Source organism: Eschrichtius robustus, chromosome 13, assembly GCF_028021215.1.
Source record: "Eschrichtius robustus isolate mEscRob2 chromosome 13, mEscRob2.pri, whole genome shotgun sequence".
Taxonomy (NCBI): Eukaryota; Metazoa; Chordata; class Mammalia; order Artiodactyla; family Eschrichtiidae; genus Eschrichtius; species Eschrichtius robustus.
Window position 1 is genome coordinate 99,191,228 of NC_090836.1, and position 20,610 is coordinate 99,211,837.

The window sequence follows — 20,610 nt, forward strand, 5'->3', positions numbered from 1 at the left end:
GTGTGTGTGTGTGTGTGTGTGTGTGTGTGTGTGTGTGTGTGTAGGCGGAGGGGACTATGTAAATCTACAAAATAGTCTTGGAAGGTGGATATCATTAGCTCCATCTCGTGAACGACAAAAAAGAGGCTCAGACTTATTCCCTGAAAGCTAGCATGGGACAGGGCTGGGACTGGAACCGGCTCAGGGCCCTTTGCAGAGCAGCCCATGAAACTCTTGGTGCCCAGGTGGTAGGACCACAAGGATTTCTCCTCCCGTGAACAGGAGCAGTGACTTCAAATTGCTCAAAAAAAAAAAAAAGAATGGTAACCAGTCACTCTGAGCTCTGGACTCTGGGCAAGCTCTGTTGTTTTTTTGTTTTTTTTTTTTACAGTGAGCTTCTGTTATTTTCCATTATATATATATATAAAAGAGTTACTGTTTAAATGTCTCAGTTTAGCAGCCTAGCAGGAGGGTCTTGGAGGTGGAGAAGCAGGAGTAGAGCTTGGGCCCCTGGAGAAAGATGTGGGTTTGAACCCTTCTGTGCAGTTGGGCCCTCAGGTTGTTGCGAACAAGAAAGACAAGATGAAGAAAGTAAAAGCCTCTTTGGGGGACTTCCCTGGTGGCACTGGGGTTAAGAATCCACCTGCCAATGCAGCGGACACGGGTTCGAGCCCTGGTCCGGGAAAATCCTGCATGCCGCGGAGCAACTAAGCCCGTGCACCACAACTACTGAGCCTGCGTTCTAGAGCCCGCGAGCCACAACTACCGAGCCCGTGTGCCACAACGACTGAAGCCCGTGCGCCTAGAGCCTGTGTTCCGCAACAAGAGCAGCCACTGCAATGAGGAGCCTGCGCACCGCAACGAAGAGTAGCCCCTGCTTGCTGCAACCAGAGAAAGCCCACATGCAGCAACAAAGACCCAACACAGCCAAAAATAAATAACAAAAAAAAAAAGCCCTTTGGAACCAGAATGCTGTGGGAGGGTGGGGATTACTCTTTGCAGCTGACTCTTAGTTTGGCTTATGGTGGGGCCGTGGAGGGGGCCTGGGGGAAGTTTCTTGGACTTTGGTTTCTATGCAAGGTGGCCAGTTAAAAGAAACAAACTGCAGGTTGCTGAGGCCTGCGGGTATCCATTGCATGTTCATTCCTGGACAGATGTTCCTGGCGGAGCCTGGAGGTGCCAGTACCTGCAGCCTGCTTCCCATGCAGCAGTGTGGCCTTGGGCAAGTCACAGATCCCTCCAAGCCTCATTTAAAAAAAAAAAAAAAAGACTTTATTTTTGCAAGTCTCGCTTTTTGGTGGAAAGTGGGGGTAATAGCACCTACTTTTGAGATTACTGTAGGGATAAATAACCTGATTCCTGAGAGCAGGGCTTCTTAAGCACCTCTGTACCGCAGACCTATCAGGCAGCCTGGGGAAGCCCATGCATGCCTTCTCAGAATACTCTTTTTAAACGTGTAAAGTAAAATACACAGGATTACAAAGGAAACCAATTCTCTTGAACTACAGCTGGGCTTTTTCATCAATGCACTAAAAAATAAGATCTGCAGTGAGTCTAATGTAACTACCGTAATTTTGAAGTTGTGGTGAGCGTGAACGATATTTTGTTGTGTCTGCAGTAGCTGAAATTTGACAGGGAAAAAGCTGTGATTTCTTGTGCTGACACTACGGAGTGTATTGCCTACATTCATAATCGAGGGGAATGTTAAATATCAGGTAGGAGTTAGTGAAAAAAGTTGCAAATGTTTTCCCAGACCCCTGAAGAAAGGTCACATTCCCCTGAATTCTCTCCCTGGGCCCCAGGTTCAAAACCCCTGCCGTAGACGGTGCTTCACGCCCAGCAGGTAACCTCCAGAAATGAGCTGAGACCCCTCCCTGACCTCCTTGGAGCAGAGGGTCCTCGGGCTCAATGCAGACCCAGAAAGCTGATGAGTGAGGTCGGGGACTGCGAAATTAAAGCCTTCCTGGTCTCTCTGGGTAAGCCATCGAGGGCCTGGTGAGTCAGGAGAAGTACCAGGCATGCAGATGACGTAACCTCAGGTGGTGTTCATGTTGTGCGTGGCCCGTCTGCAGGCTGCACTGGGGCAGGTGAGTGCTCGGGGTGGGGTGGCGGGGTGCAGTGTGGGTCTAGGCTGAAGGCGGCCTGTGGGGGTGAGGGAGCACTTTTGAGTCAGGAGGTGACACTGCGTGGGCTCCAGAGTCCAACTGCCAGAGTTCAAATCCCAGCTCCGTCACTTAGTAACTAACCCTGGCAGGTCACTTCACCTCTTTGTGCCTTGGTTTCCTCATCTGTAAAATGAGGATGATAGTAGTACTTCTTAAGGGGTGTTATGAGGATTAAGTATTATACTTAAAGCTCTTAGGATAATATCTGGTAAGAGAAAGTGCTTAATAAATGATGACTGAGGGATTTCCCTGGCGGTCCAGTGGTTAGGACTCCATGCTGTCACTGCCCAAGGGCCCGGGTTCCATCCCTGGTTGGGGAACTAAGATCCCACAGGCCACGCAGTGTGCCAAAAAAAAAAAAAAAAAGATTACTGAAATCCACATCTTCACTGTTATTCTAGGATTTATGAGACTCCACTTACTCAGAATATGTTTCTCTGTGCTGCTGAGAGATGAATCAGACTCAGCTTCTGGCTTCAAGGAGCTCCTAGTTTAGGGAGAGAATGGGAACATGAGCACATACTTTGAGTTAACTAGGATCGGTGCAGTGCTTGTGAGCTTGGGGTGCTGTGCAAAGGTGGGGTTTGGGGAAGGAAGGCTTCCTGGTAGAGGAGCCATCTCAGCTGAGCTTTTTTTTTTTTTTTTTTAAATTTATGTCAATCCTCTTATTTATTTATTTTTTGGCTGCATTGGGTCTTCGTTGCTGTGCACGGTCTTTCTCTAGTTGCGGCGAGCGGGGTCTACTCTTTGTTGCGGCGCACGGGCTTCTCATTGCGGTGGCTTTTCTTGTGGAGCACGGGCTCTAGGCACGTGGGCTTCAGTAGTTGTGGCTCGTGGGCTCAGTAGTTATGGCTTGCGGGCTCTAGAGCGCAGGCTCAGTAGTTGTGGTGCTCAGGCTTTGTTGCTCCGCGGCATGTGGGATCTTCCCGGACCAGGGCTCGAACCCGTGTCCCCTGTGTTGGCAGGTGGATTCTTAACTACTGCGCCACCAGGGAAGCCCTCAGCTGAGCTTTCAAGAAGCACTGGGCATTAGGGTTGTTCCAGAAAGAGCGGGCAGCTTGAACGGGAAGCTGGATGCTCCGGAGTTGCTGGAGTGTCACATTCCAGGCCTGGCCGTGGGTGGGTGCTGTGTGACCTGGATGCGCCGCTTGGCCTTTGTCCTCCTGGTAGTGGGTGTCATGCAAGGTTTTGTTTGTTTTCTAACTTTCTTCACAGGAAGTTGCAAAAATGGTAACAAAGAGTTCCCTTCACCCAGCTTCCCTTGATGGTGATATACAGCCAGTATACATGATCAAAACCAGAAAACTGGCATTGGTACATTAGTGGACTACAGAGCTTATTCACTTTCCACCTTTTCTTAAACCTGCATTCATTTGTGTGTGTGCACGCACCTGGAAGGGTTTTGATGTCACACGGGGGAGTGACGTTGACATGTATGTCGGATACCCCTGATCACCAAATGGCAGCAGATTGGAAGGAGCTCAATGGAGGCTGTTGGCCAGAGATGATGAGGGCCTGCTAGTGGAGATGATGGGCGAAGAGTGAAGAAGTGTTTGGGAGGTAAAGGTGGAAGGAATTGGAGATTGACTGAGAACAGGATGATGGTTGGATCTAGGACTAGAGTTGGGGAATAATGGGGGAGGAGCAGGATTAGGGGAGAAGCTGCTGAGTGAAGTTTGGGATGTGTTGAGTTAGAAGAACACCCAGCCCAACTGGGACGGGCGCCAGGGAGGACCTTCTGGACACGGAGGCATCCAAGCTGGGTCTTAAAGGATGAGTGGGAGTTGGCTGGGGGTGGGGTGGGGAGGAGGAGGGCATTCCAGGTAGAGGGTTCAGGATTAGGAAAGGCACAGAGGTCATAAACAGTCTGGGTATTGGACATCTGGGTAGCACTTCCCAGAAGGTAAGAGATGTGAATCTGAAATATTGGGGAGGGGGTGAGCCTGGTGGGAGGAATAGATTTGTGAGTCACTGACATGACTCATGAGATCATGAAATGCAAGAGCTCATCTGGGAAGAGCATGTCAAGTGAGGAGAGCAGGAACACCATCCCTTAAATGGAAGACCTGGGCAGAGGAGGAGGAGGACCAGCGGACGCAGCCAAGGGTCCTAGAAAAGGCCAGTAAAAAACTGTCCCCCACTGGACTCAGCAGCTAGGAGGTCCCTGGGATGGGGAGGACCCTTGGCAAGCACCCTCAGTGGAGTGGGCATAGGCTTGCTGTGAGTAGGAAGTGAGGATGTGGGAACAGCGTAGACAACCCTTTCACGAAACGTGACCAAGAGGCGGAAGGGATAAATTGGGAGATTGGGACTGACATATACACACTACTGTATATAAAATAGGTAACTAATAAGAACCTGCTGTATAGCACAGGGAAGTCCACTCAGTACTCTGTAATGGCCTATATGGGAAAAGAATCTAAAAAAAAAGAGTGGATATATGTGTATGTACAACTGATTCATTTTGCTGTACACCTGAAACTAACACAACATTGTAAACTATACTCCAATAAAAATTTTTTTAAAATGTGACCAAGAAAGGGAATCAAGGTTGTGCTAGCCAGAAGGGGATTCAGGAGCAGAGGAGGGAATTATTTTGGGGGTGGGGGAGTCTTGAGCATGATGACACACTCAGGGTCCTGGGGCTGGGTCTGATTACTTAATGGGTGACACCAAGTGTAATTATGGTGATGTGTGTGGGCCCTGGGGCCAGGCTGCTAGGGTTTGAATCCCAGCTCTACCTTGTTTCAGCTGTGTGACCTTGGGCAAGTCACTTAACTTCTCTGTGCCTCTGTTTCCTCCTCCACAAAATGAGAATGATAGCAGTCCCTATCTCATAGGACTGTGCGATCCTTAAGGAAGGTATTATGTGTATAGGGATCATGACAGCCCCTGGAACATGGTAGCCACTCAGGAAATGTTAATATTATTACCTGATTGTGAATTTATCTCGGTCTCAGTTTTTCTCATTTATTTATTCAACACTCATTCATTCTTATCTAGGTAATGCTTGGATTGGATGAGTTGATACTCATTCATCCATTTCTTTTTTTTTTTTTTTTAAAGAATTTCACTTTTATTTATTTATTTATTTATTTATTTATTTATTTAGGCTGTGTTGGGTCTTCGTTTCTGTGCGAGTGCTTTCTCTAGTTGCAGCAAGCGGGGGCCACTCTTCATCGCGGTGCGTGGACCTCTCACTATCGCGGCCTCTCTTGTTGCGGAGCACAGCCTCCAGACGTGCAGGCTCAGTAGTTCTGGCACACGGGCTTAGTTGCTCCGCGGCATGTGGGATCTTCCCAGACCAGGGCTCGAACCCGTGTCCCCTGCATCGGCAGGCAGATTCTCAACCACTGCGCCACCAGGGAAGCCCCATCCATTTCTTTTTCATCCAAACCACCATTTCCTGAGCACTTCCTCTGTGTCAAGCATGGGCCAGACGTTGAGATTTTGGAGGGGCTAGCGCAGTCCCTGCCTGGTCAGATGAAGATCTGAGTCTTTAAAATTCTGTCATTTTCAAACCCTTCTCCAAAATGGAAAAAACAATGTGTTTCCTTCATGGTTCTCAGGTCAACGGTTTGGTCTTTTTCTTGGGAAGAACAGTCCATGGACATTTTGGCAGTCCTGGAGCACTGGGCTTAAAATCAGGCTACTGGTTCCCATTTGGCCCCTGTCCTACTGTTGGCCTGATGTCAGTCATCTCATTTTGTATTTTAAATTACAAGGCTAATACTTTTTTTTTTTTTTTTTTGGCAGTATCTTTGTCTGGTTTTGGTATCAGGGTGATGGTGGCTTCATAGAATGAGTTTGGGAGTGTTCCTTCCTCTGCAATTTTTTGAAAGAGTTTGAGAAGGATGGGTGTTAGTCCTTCTCTAAATGTTTGATAGAATTCACCTGTGAAGCCATCTGGTCCTGGACTTTTGTCTGTTGGAAGATTTTTAATCACAGTTTCAATTTCATTGCTTGTGATTGGTCTGTTCATATTTTCTGTTTCTTCCTGGTTCAGTCTTGGAAGGTTATACCTTTCTAAGAATTTGTCCATTTCCTCCAGGTTGTCCATTTTATTGGCATAGAGTTGCTTGTAGTAGTCTCTTAGGATGCTTTGTATTTCTGCGGTGTCTGTTGTAACTTCTCCTTTTTCATTTTTAATTTTATTGATTTGAGTCCTCTCCCTCCTTTTCTTGATGAGTCTGGCTAATGGTTTATCAATTTTGTTTATCTTCTCAAAGAACCAGCTTTTAGTTTTATTGATCTTTGCTATTGTTTTCTTTGTTTCTCTTTCACTTATTTCCGCTCTGATCTTTATGATTTCTTTCCTTCTGCTAACTTTGGGTTTTGTTTGTTCTTCTTTCTCTAGTTCCTTTAGGTGTAAGGTTAGATTGTTTACTTGAGAGTTTTCTTGTTTCTTTAGGTAGGCTTGTATAGCTATAAACTTCCCTCTTAGAACTGCTTTTGCTGCATCCCATAGGTTTTGGATCGTCGTGTTTTCATTGTCATTTGTCTCTAGGTATTTTTTGATTTCCTCTTTGATTTCTTCAGTGATCTCTTGGTTATTTAGTAACGTATTGTTTAGCCTCCATGTGTTTCTGCTTTTTACGTTTTTTTCCCTGTAATTCATTTCTAATCTCATAGCGTTGTGGTCAGAAAAGATGCTTGATATGATTTCACTTTTCTTAAAGTTACTGAGGCTTGATTTTGACCCAAGATGTGATCTATCCTGGAGAATGTTCCGTGTGCACTTGAGAAGAAAGTGTAATCTGCTGTTTTTGGATGGAATGTCCTATAAATATCAATTAAATCTATTTGGTCTATTGTGTCATTTAAAGCTTGTGTTTCCTTATTTATTTTCATTTTGGATGATCTGTCCATTGGTGTGAGGTGTTAAAGTCCCCCACTATTATTGTGTTACTGTCGATTTCCTCTTTTATAGCTGTTAGCAGTTGCCTTATGTATTGAGGTGCTCCTATGTTGGGTGCATATATATTTATAATTGTTATATCTTCTTCTTGGATTGATCCCTTGATCGTTATGTAGTGTCCTTCCTTGTCTCTTGTAACATTCTTTATTTTAAAGTCTATTTTATCTGATATGAGTATAGCTACTCCAGCTTTCTTTTGATTTCCATTTGCATGGAATATCTTTTTCATCCCCTCACTTTCAGTCTGTATGTGTCCCTAGGTCTGAAGTGGGTCTCTTGTAGACAGCATATAGATGGGTCTTGTTTTTGTATCCATTCAGCAAGCCTGTGTCTTTTGGTTGGAGCATTTAATCCATTCACGTTTAAGGTAATTATCGATATGTATGTTCCTATGACCATTTTCTTAATTGTTTTGGGTTTGTTTTTGTAGGTCCTTTTCTTCTCTTGTGTTTCCCAGTTAGAGAAGTTCCTTTAGCACTTTGCTGTAGAGCTGGTTTGGTGGTGCTGAATTCTCTTAGCTTTTGCTTGTCTGTAAAGCTTTTGATTTCTCCATCAAATCTAAATGAGATCCTTGCCAGGTAGAGTAATCTTGGTTGTAGGTTCTTCCCTTTCATCACTTTAAGTATATCATGCCACTCCCTTTTGGCTTGTAGAGTTTCTGCTGAGAAATCAGCTGTTAACCTTATGGGAGTTCCTTTGTATGTTATTTGTCGTTTTTCCCTTGCTGCTTTCAATAATTTTTCTTTGTCTTTAATTTTTGCCAACTTGATTACTATGTGTCTCGGCGTGTTTCTCCTTGGGTTTATCCTGTATGGGACTCTCTGTGCTTCCTGGACTTGGGTGGCTATTTCCTTTCCCATGTTAGGGAAGTTTTCGACTATAATCTCTTCAAATATTTTCTCTGGTCCTTTCTCTCTCTCTTCTCCTTCTGGGACCCCTATGATGTGAATGTTGTGGCGTTTAATGTTGTCCCAGAGGTCTCTTAGGCTGTCTTCGTTTCTTTTCATTCTTTTTTCTTTAGTCTGTTCGGCAGCAGTGAATTCCACCATTCTGTCTTCCAGGTCACTTATCCGTTCTTCTGCCTCAGTTATTCTGCTATTGACTTCTTCTAGTATAGTTTTCATTTCAGTTATTGTATTGGTCATCTCTGTTTGTTTGTTCTTTAATTCTTCTAGGTCTTTGTTAATCATTTCTTGCATCTTCTCGATCTTTGCCTCCATTCTTATTCCAAGGTCCTGGATCATCTTCACTATCATTATTCTGAATTCTTTTTCTGGAAGGTTGCCTATCTCCACTTCATTTAGTTGTTTTTCTGGGGTTTTATCTTGTTCCTTCATCTGGTACATAGCCCTCTGCCTTTTCATCTTGCCTATCTTTCTGTGAATGTGGTTTTTGTTCCACAGGCTGCAGGATTATAGTTTTTCTTGCTTCTGCTGTCTGCCCTCTGGTGGTTGAGGCTATCTAAGAGGCTTGATGGGAGGCTCTACAAGGCTAATACTTGCTCTCTGCAAAAAGTCCAAACCATGCTGAGGCATATAAGGCAGAAAGGAAAGTGGTCTGTGTGCTGTTGCCTCTTGGCAGATCCCAATTCCCGGAGAGAACCAGTTAAATTGGAGAATATTCTCTCACACAGATGTAATCATACAACCCAAAATGTCCTGAAATCTGCTTTTTTCCTTTCTCAACCATGTACAGACACATCTCCATGACAATACGTATAGATTCAATAGCTGCATTGTATTCCATAATGCAAGTGATTGATTAAGCTAATTCTTTACTGGTGGACATTAAGGTTGCTTCTAGTTTTTTTCTCTTTAAAAAAAAAAAAAGTCCCTGGGGACTTCCCTGGTGGTCCAGGGGTTAAGACTCCGTGCTCCCGATGCAGCGGGCCCGGGTTTGATCGCTGGTCAGGGAACTAGATCCGCATGCCTGCAACTAAGAGCCTGCATGCCGTAACTAAAAATTTCACATGCTTAAACTAAAAGATCCCGCACGCTTCAGCGAAGATCCCGCACGCAGCAGTGAAGATCCTGAGTACCGCAGCTAAGACCCAGTGCAGCCAAATAAATAAATAAATATATTTTTTAAACCCCTGTACAAATATAATTTGAGGGCTTGTACAAGGATTTTGGTAGGTTAAATTCTTGGAAGAGAAATTTCTGGGTCAAAGAGAAAGGGCATTTTATCATTTGGAAGGCTTTTGGCTGCAAGTAACAGAATTCCTTCCTCAAAATGGAGTTTATTAAAATCTCAAGTGATAAATGAGGCAGAGCAGTTCAAGGGTGAGTTTATTGAGTCAGTTTATTAAACACCTTTGGGCAGTCTTTCTTCTCTGCCATCTTCTTACTACACTCTGCCATACAGCAGCAGGAAAAGGTATTATTTCTCCTGTCCCATTTTAAGTGTGAAGGAAGTCTTTCCCAGAAGCCCCTTAGCTGATTTCCTCTCCTTCCTATTGGCCAGGGTGATGTCACATGCCGTCGTCCAAGCCAATCCTGGCGAGGAAAAGGACCGTTACGATTGGTTTAGCCCAGTGCAGCTTCACCGGGGTACCTGGGAAAGCAACAGTATTGGGGCAGTGCCAGGGAGGAGGAAGGGAAGCTGGCTGCTGGGTAGGCAGCTTGCTCATTTTGGCAGACATTACTTCACAGACACCATCAGTTCACCCACTCAGTGTATTGGCAGTGTTGGAGAGTGCCCATTCCTCTGCCTCATCGACCTGGCTCTCTTCTCTCATTAGCCTCATGAGTGAAAAGTGTCGTCTTGTTGTTTTAACATGTGGTTCTGTCATCAGTGAGTTTCTTTTCCTTTTTTTTTTTTTTTGTCTGTGCCACGCAGCTTGTGGGATCTTAGTTCCCCAACCAGGGATCGAACACAGGCCCCTAGCCGTGAAAGCACTGAGTCCTAACCACTGGACCACTGGACTGCCAGGGAATTCCCTGAGGATCATTTCTTTCTTTTTTTTTTTTTTTTAATATATTTATTTATTTATTTTTATTTATTTTTGGCTGCATTCGGTCTTCGTTGCTGTGCACAGACTTTCTCTAGTTGTGGTGAGCGGGGGCTACTCTTCATTGCAGTGCACGGGCTTCTCATAGCGGTGGCTTCTCTTGTTGCAGAGCACAGGCTCTAGGCACGCGGGCTTCAGTAGTTGTGGCACGCGGGCTCAGTAGTTGTGGCTCGCGGGCTCTAGAGCGCAGGCTCAGTAGTTGTGGCGCACGGGCTTTGTTGCTCTGCGGCATGTGGGATCTTCCCGGACCAGGGATCGAACCCCTGTCCCCTGCATTGGCAGGCGGATTCTTAACCACTGCACCACCAGGGAAGTCTCCCTGAGTAACTTTTCTTAATGAATTATATTTCCTTTGAGTTTCCTGTTCATGTTCTTTGCCCATTTTTTAAAGTAATCATAATGATTATAAAATAAAAATAGTTGATATTAAATGTTTATCTTGTGTCAGACATCTCATTGAACCTTCACATCAACCCTTTACAGTCGATATTACTTTTCCTGTTTTAGAGGCGAGGGAAGTGAGACACCGAGAAATTAAGCAGCTTGTATGCAGCTAATAGGGAACAGATCTTGGAGTTGAACCCAGGTGTGCACCTGGGTGTGAGGTCAGGTACTATGCTGATACATTGAGGGAATCATTTTCTGTTGGCTCTAATTCACAGCTGTATTTCTGAGAAGAGCCCATTTGAGGCAGATCCATCTTGAAATTCCTGAATTATAAGAACCTGGACCCAGAGTTGGGGGACTGCCCAGCTTGGCGGTGGGAAGCTTTTTTCGTTAAAAAGGAATGAGATTTGTTTGGCTTACATGCTCCTTGCTCCTCCACCAAGTGCCCTATCCGAGTCGTGCCTGACCCTCACCCTCGAGGAACTCGCCTCCCTCTTTAGCTGAGAACACATGATCTTTTAACCACTGTCTTAGTCTGCTCTGGCTGCTTAACAAAGTATCATAGACTGGGTGTCTTAAACAACAGAAATTTATTTTCTCGCAGTTTTGGAGGGTGGACGACCCAGATCAAGGTGCTGGCGGATTTGGTGTCTAGTGAGAGCTCTCTTGTGCTTGCAGACAGCTGGCTGCGTTCTCACTGTGGCCTCATCTGGCCTTTGCTTGGTGATGCCTGCCTTCGGGGAGAGGGAGGGAGAACTCTCTGGTGTCTCTTCTAATAAAGACACTAATCCTGGGCTTCCCTGGTGGCTCAGTGGTTAAGAATCCACCTGCCAATGCAGGGGACACGGGTTCGAGCCCTGGTCCTGGAAGATCCCACATGCCTCAGAGCAGCTAAGCCCATGCGCCACGGCTGCTGAGCCTGCACTCTAGAGCCCGTGAGCCACAACTACTGACCCCGTGTGCCACAACTACTGAAGCCCACGTGCCTAGAGCCCGTGCTCTGCGACAAGAGAGGCCACCGCAATGGGAGGCCTGCGCACTGCAGCGAAGAGTGGCCCCCGTTCACCGCAACTAGAGAAAGCCCGCGTGCAGCAACGAAGACCCAACGCAGCCAAAAATAAATAAATAAAATAAATAAATTTAAAAAAAAAAAAAGGACACTAATCCTATCAGATCAGGACCCTACCCTTATAACCCCATTTAACCTTAATTACCTCCTTTGAGGCCCTATTTCCAAACAGTCACATTGGGGGTTAGGGCTTCCAACATAAGGTTTTCAGGGGACACAAACATTCAATCTATCAATTCTGCCCTTGCCCCCCTCCGCCAAATTCATGTTCTCATCACATGCAAAATGGATTCATTCCATCCCGATAGCCCCCGAATTCTTAACTAATTCCAGCATCAAGTCTCAAGTTCAGAGTCTCATCTGAATCAGATATGGTTAAGACTGGAGGTGTGATTCATCCTGAAGCAAAATTCCTCTCCAGCTGTGAACTTATGAAACCAGACAAGTTATAAGGTTTCAAAATACAATGGTGGGACAGGCATGGGATAGACATTTCCATTCCAAAAGGGATTCATCGGAAAGAAGAAAGAGGTCACAGGTTCCAGGCATGTCCAAAGCCCAATGGGGCAAATTCCATTCGATTTTCAGGCTTGAGAAGCGTCTTTGGCTTGATGTTCCCCCTTCCCGGCCCACTGGGGCACAGCATCACCCCCACAGCTCTTCCAGCACTTTGCCCCCCAAGGCTCTGGGCCTGTTGAAAAGGAGGCAGTGGCCCCACCCTTTGAAACCAAGGAGGCAGCCCTGATGATCTCTGAATTATCTTTGGGGTTATATTTCCCTTTTCTTAAAGGATAGAGCATGTTTGCAGCCAAATCGCTCTATGATCCTGTCCTGTAGAATTCCAGAAGTCCTGCAGCCTTCTTTCATTCCGTCATCCAGCCTTCTCTGTCCCCTTTAGTTCAAACTGGCATTATTTCTGCTGGTATAATTCCATCTCTATTTCTGACTTCTGCTGATGGCTGATTTGATCCATACTAATCTCCTTACCAAACGGCTGTTCAGCCACACCCTAGGTGTTCTCTTCAGAACACTCCGTCTCATTTTTTGCAATATGGATAAGCTGAGAATGTTCTAATTCTTCAAGTTCTGGTTCCTTTTATTAAACGATTCCTTCTTAAATTCATCTCTCTTCTCTCGTATTTTGCCATAAGTGGTAAGGAGGACTCAATGCCACAACTTCCGTACCTGGCTTAGAAAGCTCCTCTGCTAAATATTGTTTCATCGCTTGCAAAGTCTACCTTCCACCAAACACTAGAACACTATTCAGCCAAGTCCTTTGCCACTTTCCAACAAGGATCACCTTTCCTCCGGTTTCCAGTAACCTGTCCTTCATTTTCATCTGAGATCTCACCAGAATTGCCTTAGTGTCCATATTTTTACCAACAGTCCTTTCATGGCAGTCTGGGGGCTTTTCTAGAATGTACCACAAAACTCCTTCAGCCTCTACTCATCGTCCAGCTCCAAAGCCACTTTTGTATTTTTAGTGTTTGTTATAGCAGCACCCCACTTCTCGGTACCAAAATCTCTATTTGTCTAGCCAGGCTACCAGAAGAAAATACTGGATCAGAGCCCTACCCTCGTGACCACATTTAACCTGAATTACTTCCTCAGAGGCCCCTTCTCCAAGTACAGTCACACTGGGGGTTAGGGCTTCAACATATTAATTTGGGCGGGGACACAAACATTTAATTCATAACAACCACCTATAAAAATGTTCTTCCCAGGGAGGGAAACTGAGGAAAAGGGAGACGTGTGGGGCATTAGATGACTGGCAGTGTTGCTAATGAGATAAAATCTATTTGCCAGCCCTGGCCTGGGAACTTTACACTCAATAAAATGAATCTAGAGTGGTCGATATATAGATCCTGGGACAGGAAATTGAGAGAAACATATTTTTGTGTGGGAGCCTTCCCCCCAGTCACTCCACAGACACATCTGCCTTCTCTGGGACACAAGCGCTCACGGACACCAAGCACAGGCTCAGGTGCCTGGGAAGGTTGCTGAGCGGTTCCGCCTCTACTGTGCCTTTGAGGGGGGAGGGCAGCAGTGTCTTTACCAGCCTAAAGTCAGCAGTTGTAGGCCTTGTGAGCCGTCTGAGCCTCACTCTCCCCATCTCTCAAATGTGGGTCCCAGCATGGTCCAGCCCACAGTCAGGATCAGATAAAATGTGGGAGATGACAGTGATTTCATAAACCATCACATGCAGCCTGCCAGAAGGCCTGCCCTCCCTGACACCAAGGAGCCAACTCCTACTCAACCTTCAAAACCCAATTCAGACGTTGCCCCTATTGAGGAGCTTCCACTTTCTTTGTGCCTCATCCCAGCCTGTTTACCACAGGAGTCTGGTTTAGGGTACAGCTGCTGGGATATCTTTGCATGCCTCTAACTAAGTTGTAAGGCCTGGGTAAGGTAGGCACCCTGGCCTTCTCATCTGCATATAATGGGCATATGGCAAATGTTGACTTGAATGTCCAGCACAGGAATTCTGATCTAATAGCCACCATTTATTAAGTGTCTGCGGTATACCAGGCCCTGAAATGAGCACCTTCTATGTATTAATCCTGTTGGTGGGTGCTAGTTGTAATCTCCAATTTACCCAGCAGGAAACTGCCACTCAGGGGATCTGAACCCCTCTCCATAGCCCACGTGCATGGCCGAACTGCTCCTTTGGGATTTTGGTGGTCAGAGAAGTGGATTCACACCCACCTGGTGAGGAGCCTTTTTCATACTGCCTGGGGCAGAGAATGTTTATTCCCTGGCATGGGCTTCAGACTTATCAGGAATTACCACTGGGACGGTTACAGGCAGCATTTGTTTCTGTTTGCTCACACCTCAGGGCCTAGAGAACTGACTCAGAGGTGCGTCTCTGACCACTGAGGTTTTCTGAGAGGACTGCGGGCTGAACGGGGCTGGGGGTTGGGGGTGAGGGAGCGTAGTGGGGCAGGCGTTCCCACGAGGCATGGGCTGGTGTGGGGAATTTTGTGTGTGTGTGTGGTTCTATAACTTTATTGGACAATCACCAGTTAGTTCTCATCCACATTAACTGTAGATTTTTTAAAGTGGTGACAGGTACATAGGTAACCAACTTATAGAGTTTGTTTGGTGACTCTTCATCTTCATTATGTTTTCTGGACAACCACACACGGATACGGTGTGGGACATTCCTTATTCCTTTGGCCTAGACAGTTTTGTTGAGCCTGGTGTCAGTGTGTCCATCTGGAGTTCCCATCTCCTTTGTGGCAGATTTCTGGATTTCTTTGAGTGCCCAAGGGGCGCGCTTCTTGAAACCCACCCCATGGATGCACCTGTGAATGTTGACAGTGTATTCTCTGGTCACTACCTCGTTGACGGTGGACCAGCCCTTCTTCTTCTCGCCACCCTTCTTTGCGGGAGCTGTCCTGCCGGGCCGGGGTTGGAAAAGATGGTGTGGGGAACTGGGCCAGCAAAGGTAAAGAGAGGCTCTAGGCTGGGTAGGACAGAGTCTGATTTGTGGTTAGAAAGACCCCTGTGATGACCTTGAGGAGATGGGGGCAGTGAGGAGGCTGGTCCTTGTCTGGGGCAGGTGGTGTGGAGGGATGGGCATGGCAGCTGTGGCCACGCCCTGTGCCGCTGGCCATCAGGCCTGCGGCACTTTCCCCCATCCCACAGCTCCCCTGCCAATGCTGGGCCTCCCTGTGTGGTGATGGGTGCACCCTTGTCTTCCCCACCCGAAGACCCTCTCTTCCAGGGCAAGGATTGGGCCTGACCCCAGGCCCCCAGGAAATAGGGTGAATGAGTGTGTGATGGTCGTGTTGACGGGACCAGGAGCGGCTCCATGGAGGAGCCAGGCTTTGAAGGATGGATGGAATTTCGTTCACAGGCTGGAGAGGAGCATGGCTGCACAGGTGGAAGGACCTGCAGAGGCGCAGGCTAGGAGACAGGAAACCCCAGCAGCCTGTTCCGGCTGGAGGCCTGCGTGGGGCGTGGGCGTGAGGATGATGAGAGCTTGTGTCACAGAAAGGGACACTGAGGACAGAGAGACTGTCCAAGAGACCTGCTCAGCGACGCACAGGCGGCCCAGGGCCACCGCAGCCTGCCTCCTGCAGGAGAACAGGATCTTTGTGTCCATCCCAGGGACACTTGCAGAGGTTTTGGCAGGAGGGAGGAGCGGTGCTGGAGGACACACACTTCCGCGGTTGTTGGACTGTTGCTCTGAGCCAGGCGCTCTGCACGTGTCTAACCCCTCACGACAGCCAGTGCGGTGGGAGTGCCATCAGCCCCACTTTCCCCATCAGGAAAATGACTGAGGTCCAAAGTCATATTGTGTGCACATGCTGGCCTTCACACCCAGGTCTGAGTCCAGAGCCCTGGCCCAAGGCCCTGGCAGGGTGAACAGGCGTGTAGTGAGCACTTGCCAGTGGCCCTGGCCCTGCCTGGGGTGGGGAGCTGCTGTGTGTGACAGTGTTCTGGGAGCCTGAAGACGCGGTGTGGCTCTACCCATCCTGGGAAGGACAAGCAGCAGGAGGGAGGTTCCGGTGGCCTGAGCTCTTTGCTCCCATACTCTCGTCTCCTTGGAGCCTCAGAGACACCCTGCCGGCCCCAGGCCACGCGGCGTCTCACAGCTCAGAGTGTGGGGCAGGATGTGGCCCTTGACAAGCTGGGTTCCAGCCCTGTTTGCCCGCTCACTGGTCGAGTGACCTTGGGAAAGAGACTTCACGTCTTTGTGCCCCCACTTTCCTCATCTGTAAAATGGGCTTAGTGACCCCTGCCTGCTTACCTTATGTGAGGACAACGTGGTAGAACCCAGGTGGAAATAAAGGACAAGGAAGTAGAGAATTTTTAGAAGGTGTCAATTTGATACACTTGCTGCCTCTCCAAAGTAGCTGGGTGTTTTTTACACCTTTTTACACCTCACTGCCAGTGAGGCAGTGAGGATCCACTCCCCGTGTCCGCATACCGGCCCTCTGTGGATGCTGTGCGGGGGCCGAGGTACAAAGCGGAGGCCCGTCCCCCAGTCCCGGGCTGGGCAGTCCCACCTCCCGGCCTTGCCCGTATCCTCTTGCAGTACCGGTTTGATGGGGCAGAGCATGGAAAGGGCCCATGAATGGCTGGGACAGAAAGTGCTGGCCAGCTGGGCTGTGGGCACCCCAGCCTCAGAATCTGACCCGGGGAAGGCCCAGCCCCCTCCTGGCTGTCACTGCATGGGACCAGCTGACCTCCATGGTTGCAGGGAGGGGGAGCCAGGCGGGCTGTCTGGATCTGGCCACGAGCTCCCAGCTACTGGGAGTTCACCCTGGAGGTACCAGACTCCTAGCTGCTCCGTCTGAGCCTCCCTTCTCCTTAAGCACCCCCGCCTTCAGTTTTCACTCCCTTCATCTCTGGAGCACATCCCTGCACGAGTTCAGTGCCTTTCACTTGCTGTGCAACTTCAGGCCATCCCTCAGCCTCGCTGAGCCTCGGTCTCCCTCATCCGTAACGTGGGGAATTCCCTCCACCTCGCCGAGATGGTGCAGGTACCGGGCCACCCTGGCCTGGTGCAGTGGGGGCCAGGCAGCTCATGAAGGGGTCTCCCTGAGCTTTGGTTTCCTCCTTGGTAAAATGGGGACAAAATGACACCCGCCTCATGGCAGATTCAGTGAGACCCTCATACAGAGTGCCTGGCCCACGTGTGGTGCTACATTGTAGCTGTGATCGTCGGCATTGTTTTTCTGTGTCTCTTCTCCCCAAACTGTGCTTAGTGGTAAAACAAGGTTTCTCCCTTGAACTTGAGGGTATCCTGTGCAGTATTGCAGCCCCAGCCATGCATGGGAAAGGGCAGGTGGCCTCCAAGCAGCCCGGGCCCATCAAAGTCACTGTGCAAACTCAGGGTCCAGTGGGACGTGGGTGTGGAGGGCAGAGCTGTGTACCTGGTTCAGACACTTTGTGTAGACCTCGAGACAGGTCACCGCCCTCAGGACACTCCCGCCACCCGCCCCGGCACCTGTGAGGTGGGGTGAGCACGGGAGTGAGGGAGCACACGTTGGGGGCTTGGGGGTTGGACGGTGACTGGCCCCCGCTGACTGCCTGATGGATTGTGTTCTCTCCCCAGAGACTGATGGAGAGGCAGAGACGGAAAGCGGACATCGAGAAGGGGCTGCAGTTCATTCAGTGAGTGTGCGGTGGGCCCGGCTGGGCAGGGTCCCCTGAGGCATCCCCGGAGCGCGCGCTCTCCAGCTCTCCCTTTTCTTGCTCGCTGAGCCTTTGCTGCTCAGGCTGCCTGTGTGTTGGGGAGTGAGGAGGTGGGACAGGCTGGGAAGGGGCTGGCATGGCAGGGGCCGGAGTTACCCCTAACCCTGAGCCATGAACCCGCCCCACACATATGTGCTCCCTGACCCTGGTTACCCTTTGGTCTCGTCCGGCATATCATTTTACCCTCCCCCTCCATGCCTGCTCCTACGCTCCCTGTTAATTCTCTTGCTTGTCTGGGTACATCTTATAATAAATCCCTAGTTCTTGCTTACTGAGCATGTCTTTCTGGCTCCATGCTGGGCTCTTCACATCCATCATCTCTCTAATCTTTACAGCAGCCCAGTAAAGCAGGTGGTCTTGTCTCCATTTTGCAGATGAGAAAACTGAGGCTCAGAGAGGTTAAGAAACGTGTTTACAGTCACACAGCTATTAAGTGACGGAAACCTGGGTCTCGCTGACTCCAAGCCCACATCTCTTTGCATTATTTGCCCCCTGTACCCACATGCCATGTTTGTTTTTTCATCTTTTTCTTTACACGTAAAATATTTTTACTAACTCCTTTCTTTTATCTCTCTGAAATGGACCCTCAGAGGCATGTTTATCATGATGCTAATGAAGCATAAGCTCCTGGCCCCTCGCTTGCACGGGTCCTTTCTGAAGCCTTTCAGGACCCGCTTGCATGGGTCCTTTCTGAAGCCCTGAAAAGCTCCCTAAGCAATTCTTTGTTTCTAATTTTGTGTTCTTTTTCTTAAATACGACTCCCCACAGAACTGGGATTTGCATCTACACACCCTCATATACTCCCCAATTTTGTTCTCTCACAGAGACCTGCAAAACATGACCTGCCTTTTCACCACAAGCTGGGTCCCTTTTCACACACACACACACACAAACACACACACACACACACGCAGGATCTGTTCCTGTTTATATTCACACACCACACTCTCCTTCCTCAACTTGCAACACAGCCACTTTTCCTGGCTTCGGCCCGCTCAGAGCTGCCCTTCACTGGGGGTTCTTCTTCCATGTGGGGGAGGGCTTTGATTTTGGGAAAGTGCCTGAGTTTTATTCAGAGGCCAGTCTGGTGAACAAGGCAAGCCTTGGGAATTCTGTCTTTTTTTTAGATTTTTATTTCACATTGGAGTATAGTTGATTAACAATGTTGTGTTAGTTTCAGATGTACAGCAAAGTGATTCAGTTATACATATACAAGTATCTATTCTTTTTCAACTTCCCATTTAGGTTATTACAGAGCAGAGTTCCCTGTCCTATACAGTAGGTCCTTGTTGGTTATCCATTTTAAGAATTCTGGTTTTTTTAAAATAAATTTATTTATTTTTATTTATTTGTTTTTGGCTGCATTGGGTCTTTGTTGCTGCGCGTGGGCTTTCTCTAGTTGCGGTGAGTGGGGGCTACTCTTTGTTGCGGAGCACGGGCTCTAGGCACGCAGGCTTCAGTAGTTGTGGCACGTGGGCTCAGCAGTTGTGGCGCACGGGCTTAGTTGCTCCACGGCCTGTGGGATTTTCCCGGACCAGGGATCGAACCTGTGTCCCCTGCATTGGCAGGCAGATTCTTAACCACTGCGCCACCAGGGAAGTCCCAAGAATTCTGTTTTTAAGTCACTGATTTTTGCGGAGCTGGAACTCTGAGCCCCAGACCTAGATCCACATCCTGGTGTCCCTGCTTCCTGGTGGTCTCAGTGCCTGCGAAATGGAGATAATGCCACTTCCCTCCCAGGGTCGTTGTGCTTGGGATAAATGTTAGCCTTGTGTCCTCCTTCCCCTTCCCAAAGGGGAGTTCTGAGAAGGTTTAGCAACAGGCTTCTTGGGAACCCATGTGTTGGTCTCCTGAGGGACTGCTTTGCAGCATACATAGAAGGACCTGCTCCTTTAAAAATGACTGTTTCCTCACGTACTGACTTCGTGTGCTTAGCAAACGTTTATTAGGCGTTTCTGGGCACAGAGCACCGTAGGAGCCATAAAGTGGTCTGGACAGGTGGGTGCATGGCTCGTGTAGAGCCTTAAACACCAGAATGAGGCGACCTTGAGGACAGGGTATGACCTATTGAAGACGAAGCTGATGCTGGAAGAGGAGAGGCTGGAGGTGGGAGACCAGTTAGGAGGAGAGTGGTGGGGCCAGTGCTGGGGCAGGAGGGATGGGGCCTGGTCTCTGACGGTGGGAGGCAAGTGAGAGGGCGGGTGACCGGCCCCGCTGTCGTAATCAGGGACACCTCCTCCCACACACACAGGGGACCTCCGGCATCTCCTCTCACCACTTGTCACTTACTACCTTAGGATGCTCTTTTTCGCCCGGGTGTTCGCAGTGGCTCCGGGCAACAGAAAGAGCCCCAGCCCTGCCCTCTGGCCCTAGCTCTGACCTGCTCTGTGACCTTGGGCAAGTCACTGCCCCTCTCTGAATGTTTGTTTTCCCCTCTGTGACATGAGAGACCAGAAGACAAACCCCAGCTCCCTTCCAGCCCTGCCATTTAGCCTCAGAGATGTGCCTCAAGTCTCCTGGGCTGATGCTTTCTTCTGTACTGAGCTGGCGTTTTTTTGGCCATGGGCAGGAGAGGGCGTGTAAGACCCCATCTACTTTTCTGAGTTTGGCATAAGGGGTTAGGTTCTGAGTGCCGGGCCTTGGCTGGGGTTGTGTGGGTTTTGCGGGCAGGGACAGAAGTGCAGAGACTCCCAAACTAAGGGGCCCTGAGATGGACTTTGGGTGCCACCCAAGGGCCTGCAGTTGCAGGTTTGGTCTGGGGAGACATGGTCGTTCCCAAGGGCTGGTTTCTTAGGCAGAGGACAGCCGACTGGAGCTGGAGCTCTTTCTCAGCATCTGCACCTGGGAAAGCCTGGCTGCCAGGCCCTGGGGCAAA

The 20,610-nt window shown here is 48.6% G+C and overlaps 1 protein-coding gene and 1 pseudogene across 1 annotated transcript in view; one reads left to right on the forward strand and one right to left on the reverse strand.

The window, feature by feature from the left end:
* ZC3H7B (zinc finger CCCH-type containing 7B) overlaps positions 1-20,610 on the forward strand; it is a 56,830-nt gene that overhangs the window by 6,404 nt on the left and 29,816 nt on the right. The window contains exon 2 of the mRNA XM_068559718.1: positions 17,596-17,654. Within this exon, the coding sequence (XP_068415819.1) occupies positions 17,602-17,654 (53 nt within the window). The 5' untranslated portion in view covers positions 17,596-17,601. The remainder of the gene's footprint in view (positions 1-17,595; positions 17,655-20,610) is intronic.
* On the reverse strand, positions 9,248-15,111 carry LOC137775863 (large ribosomal subunit protein eL31-like; annotated as a pseudogene).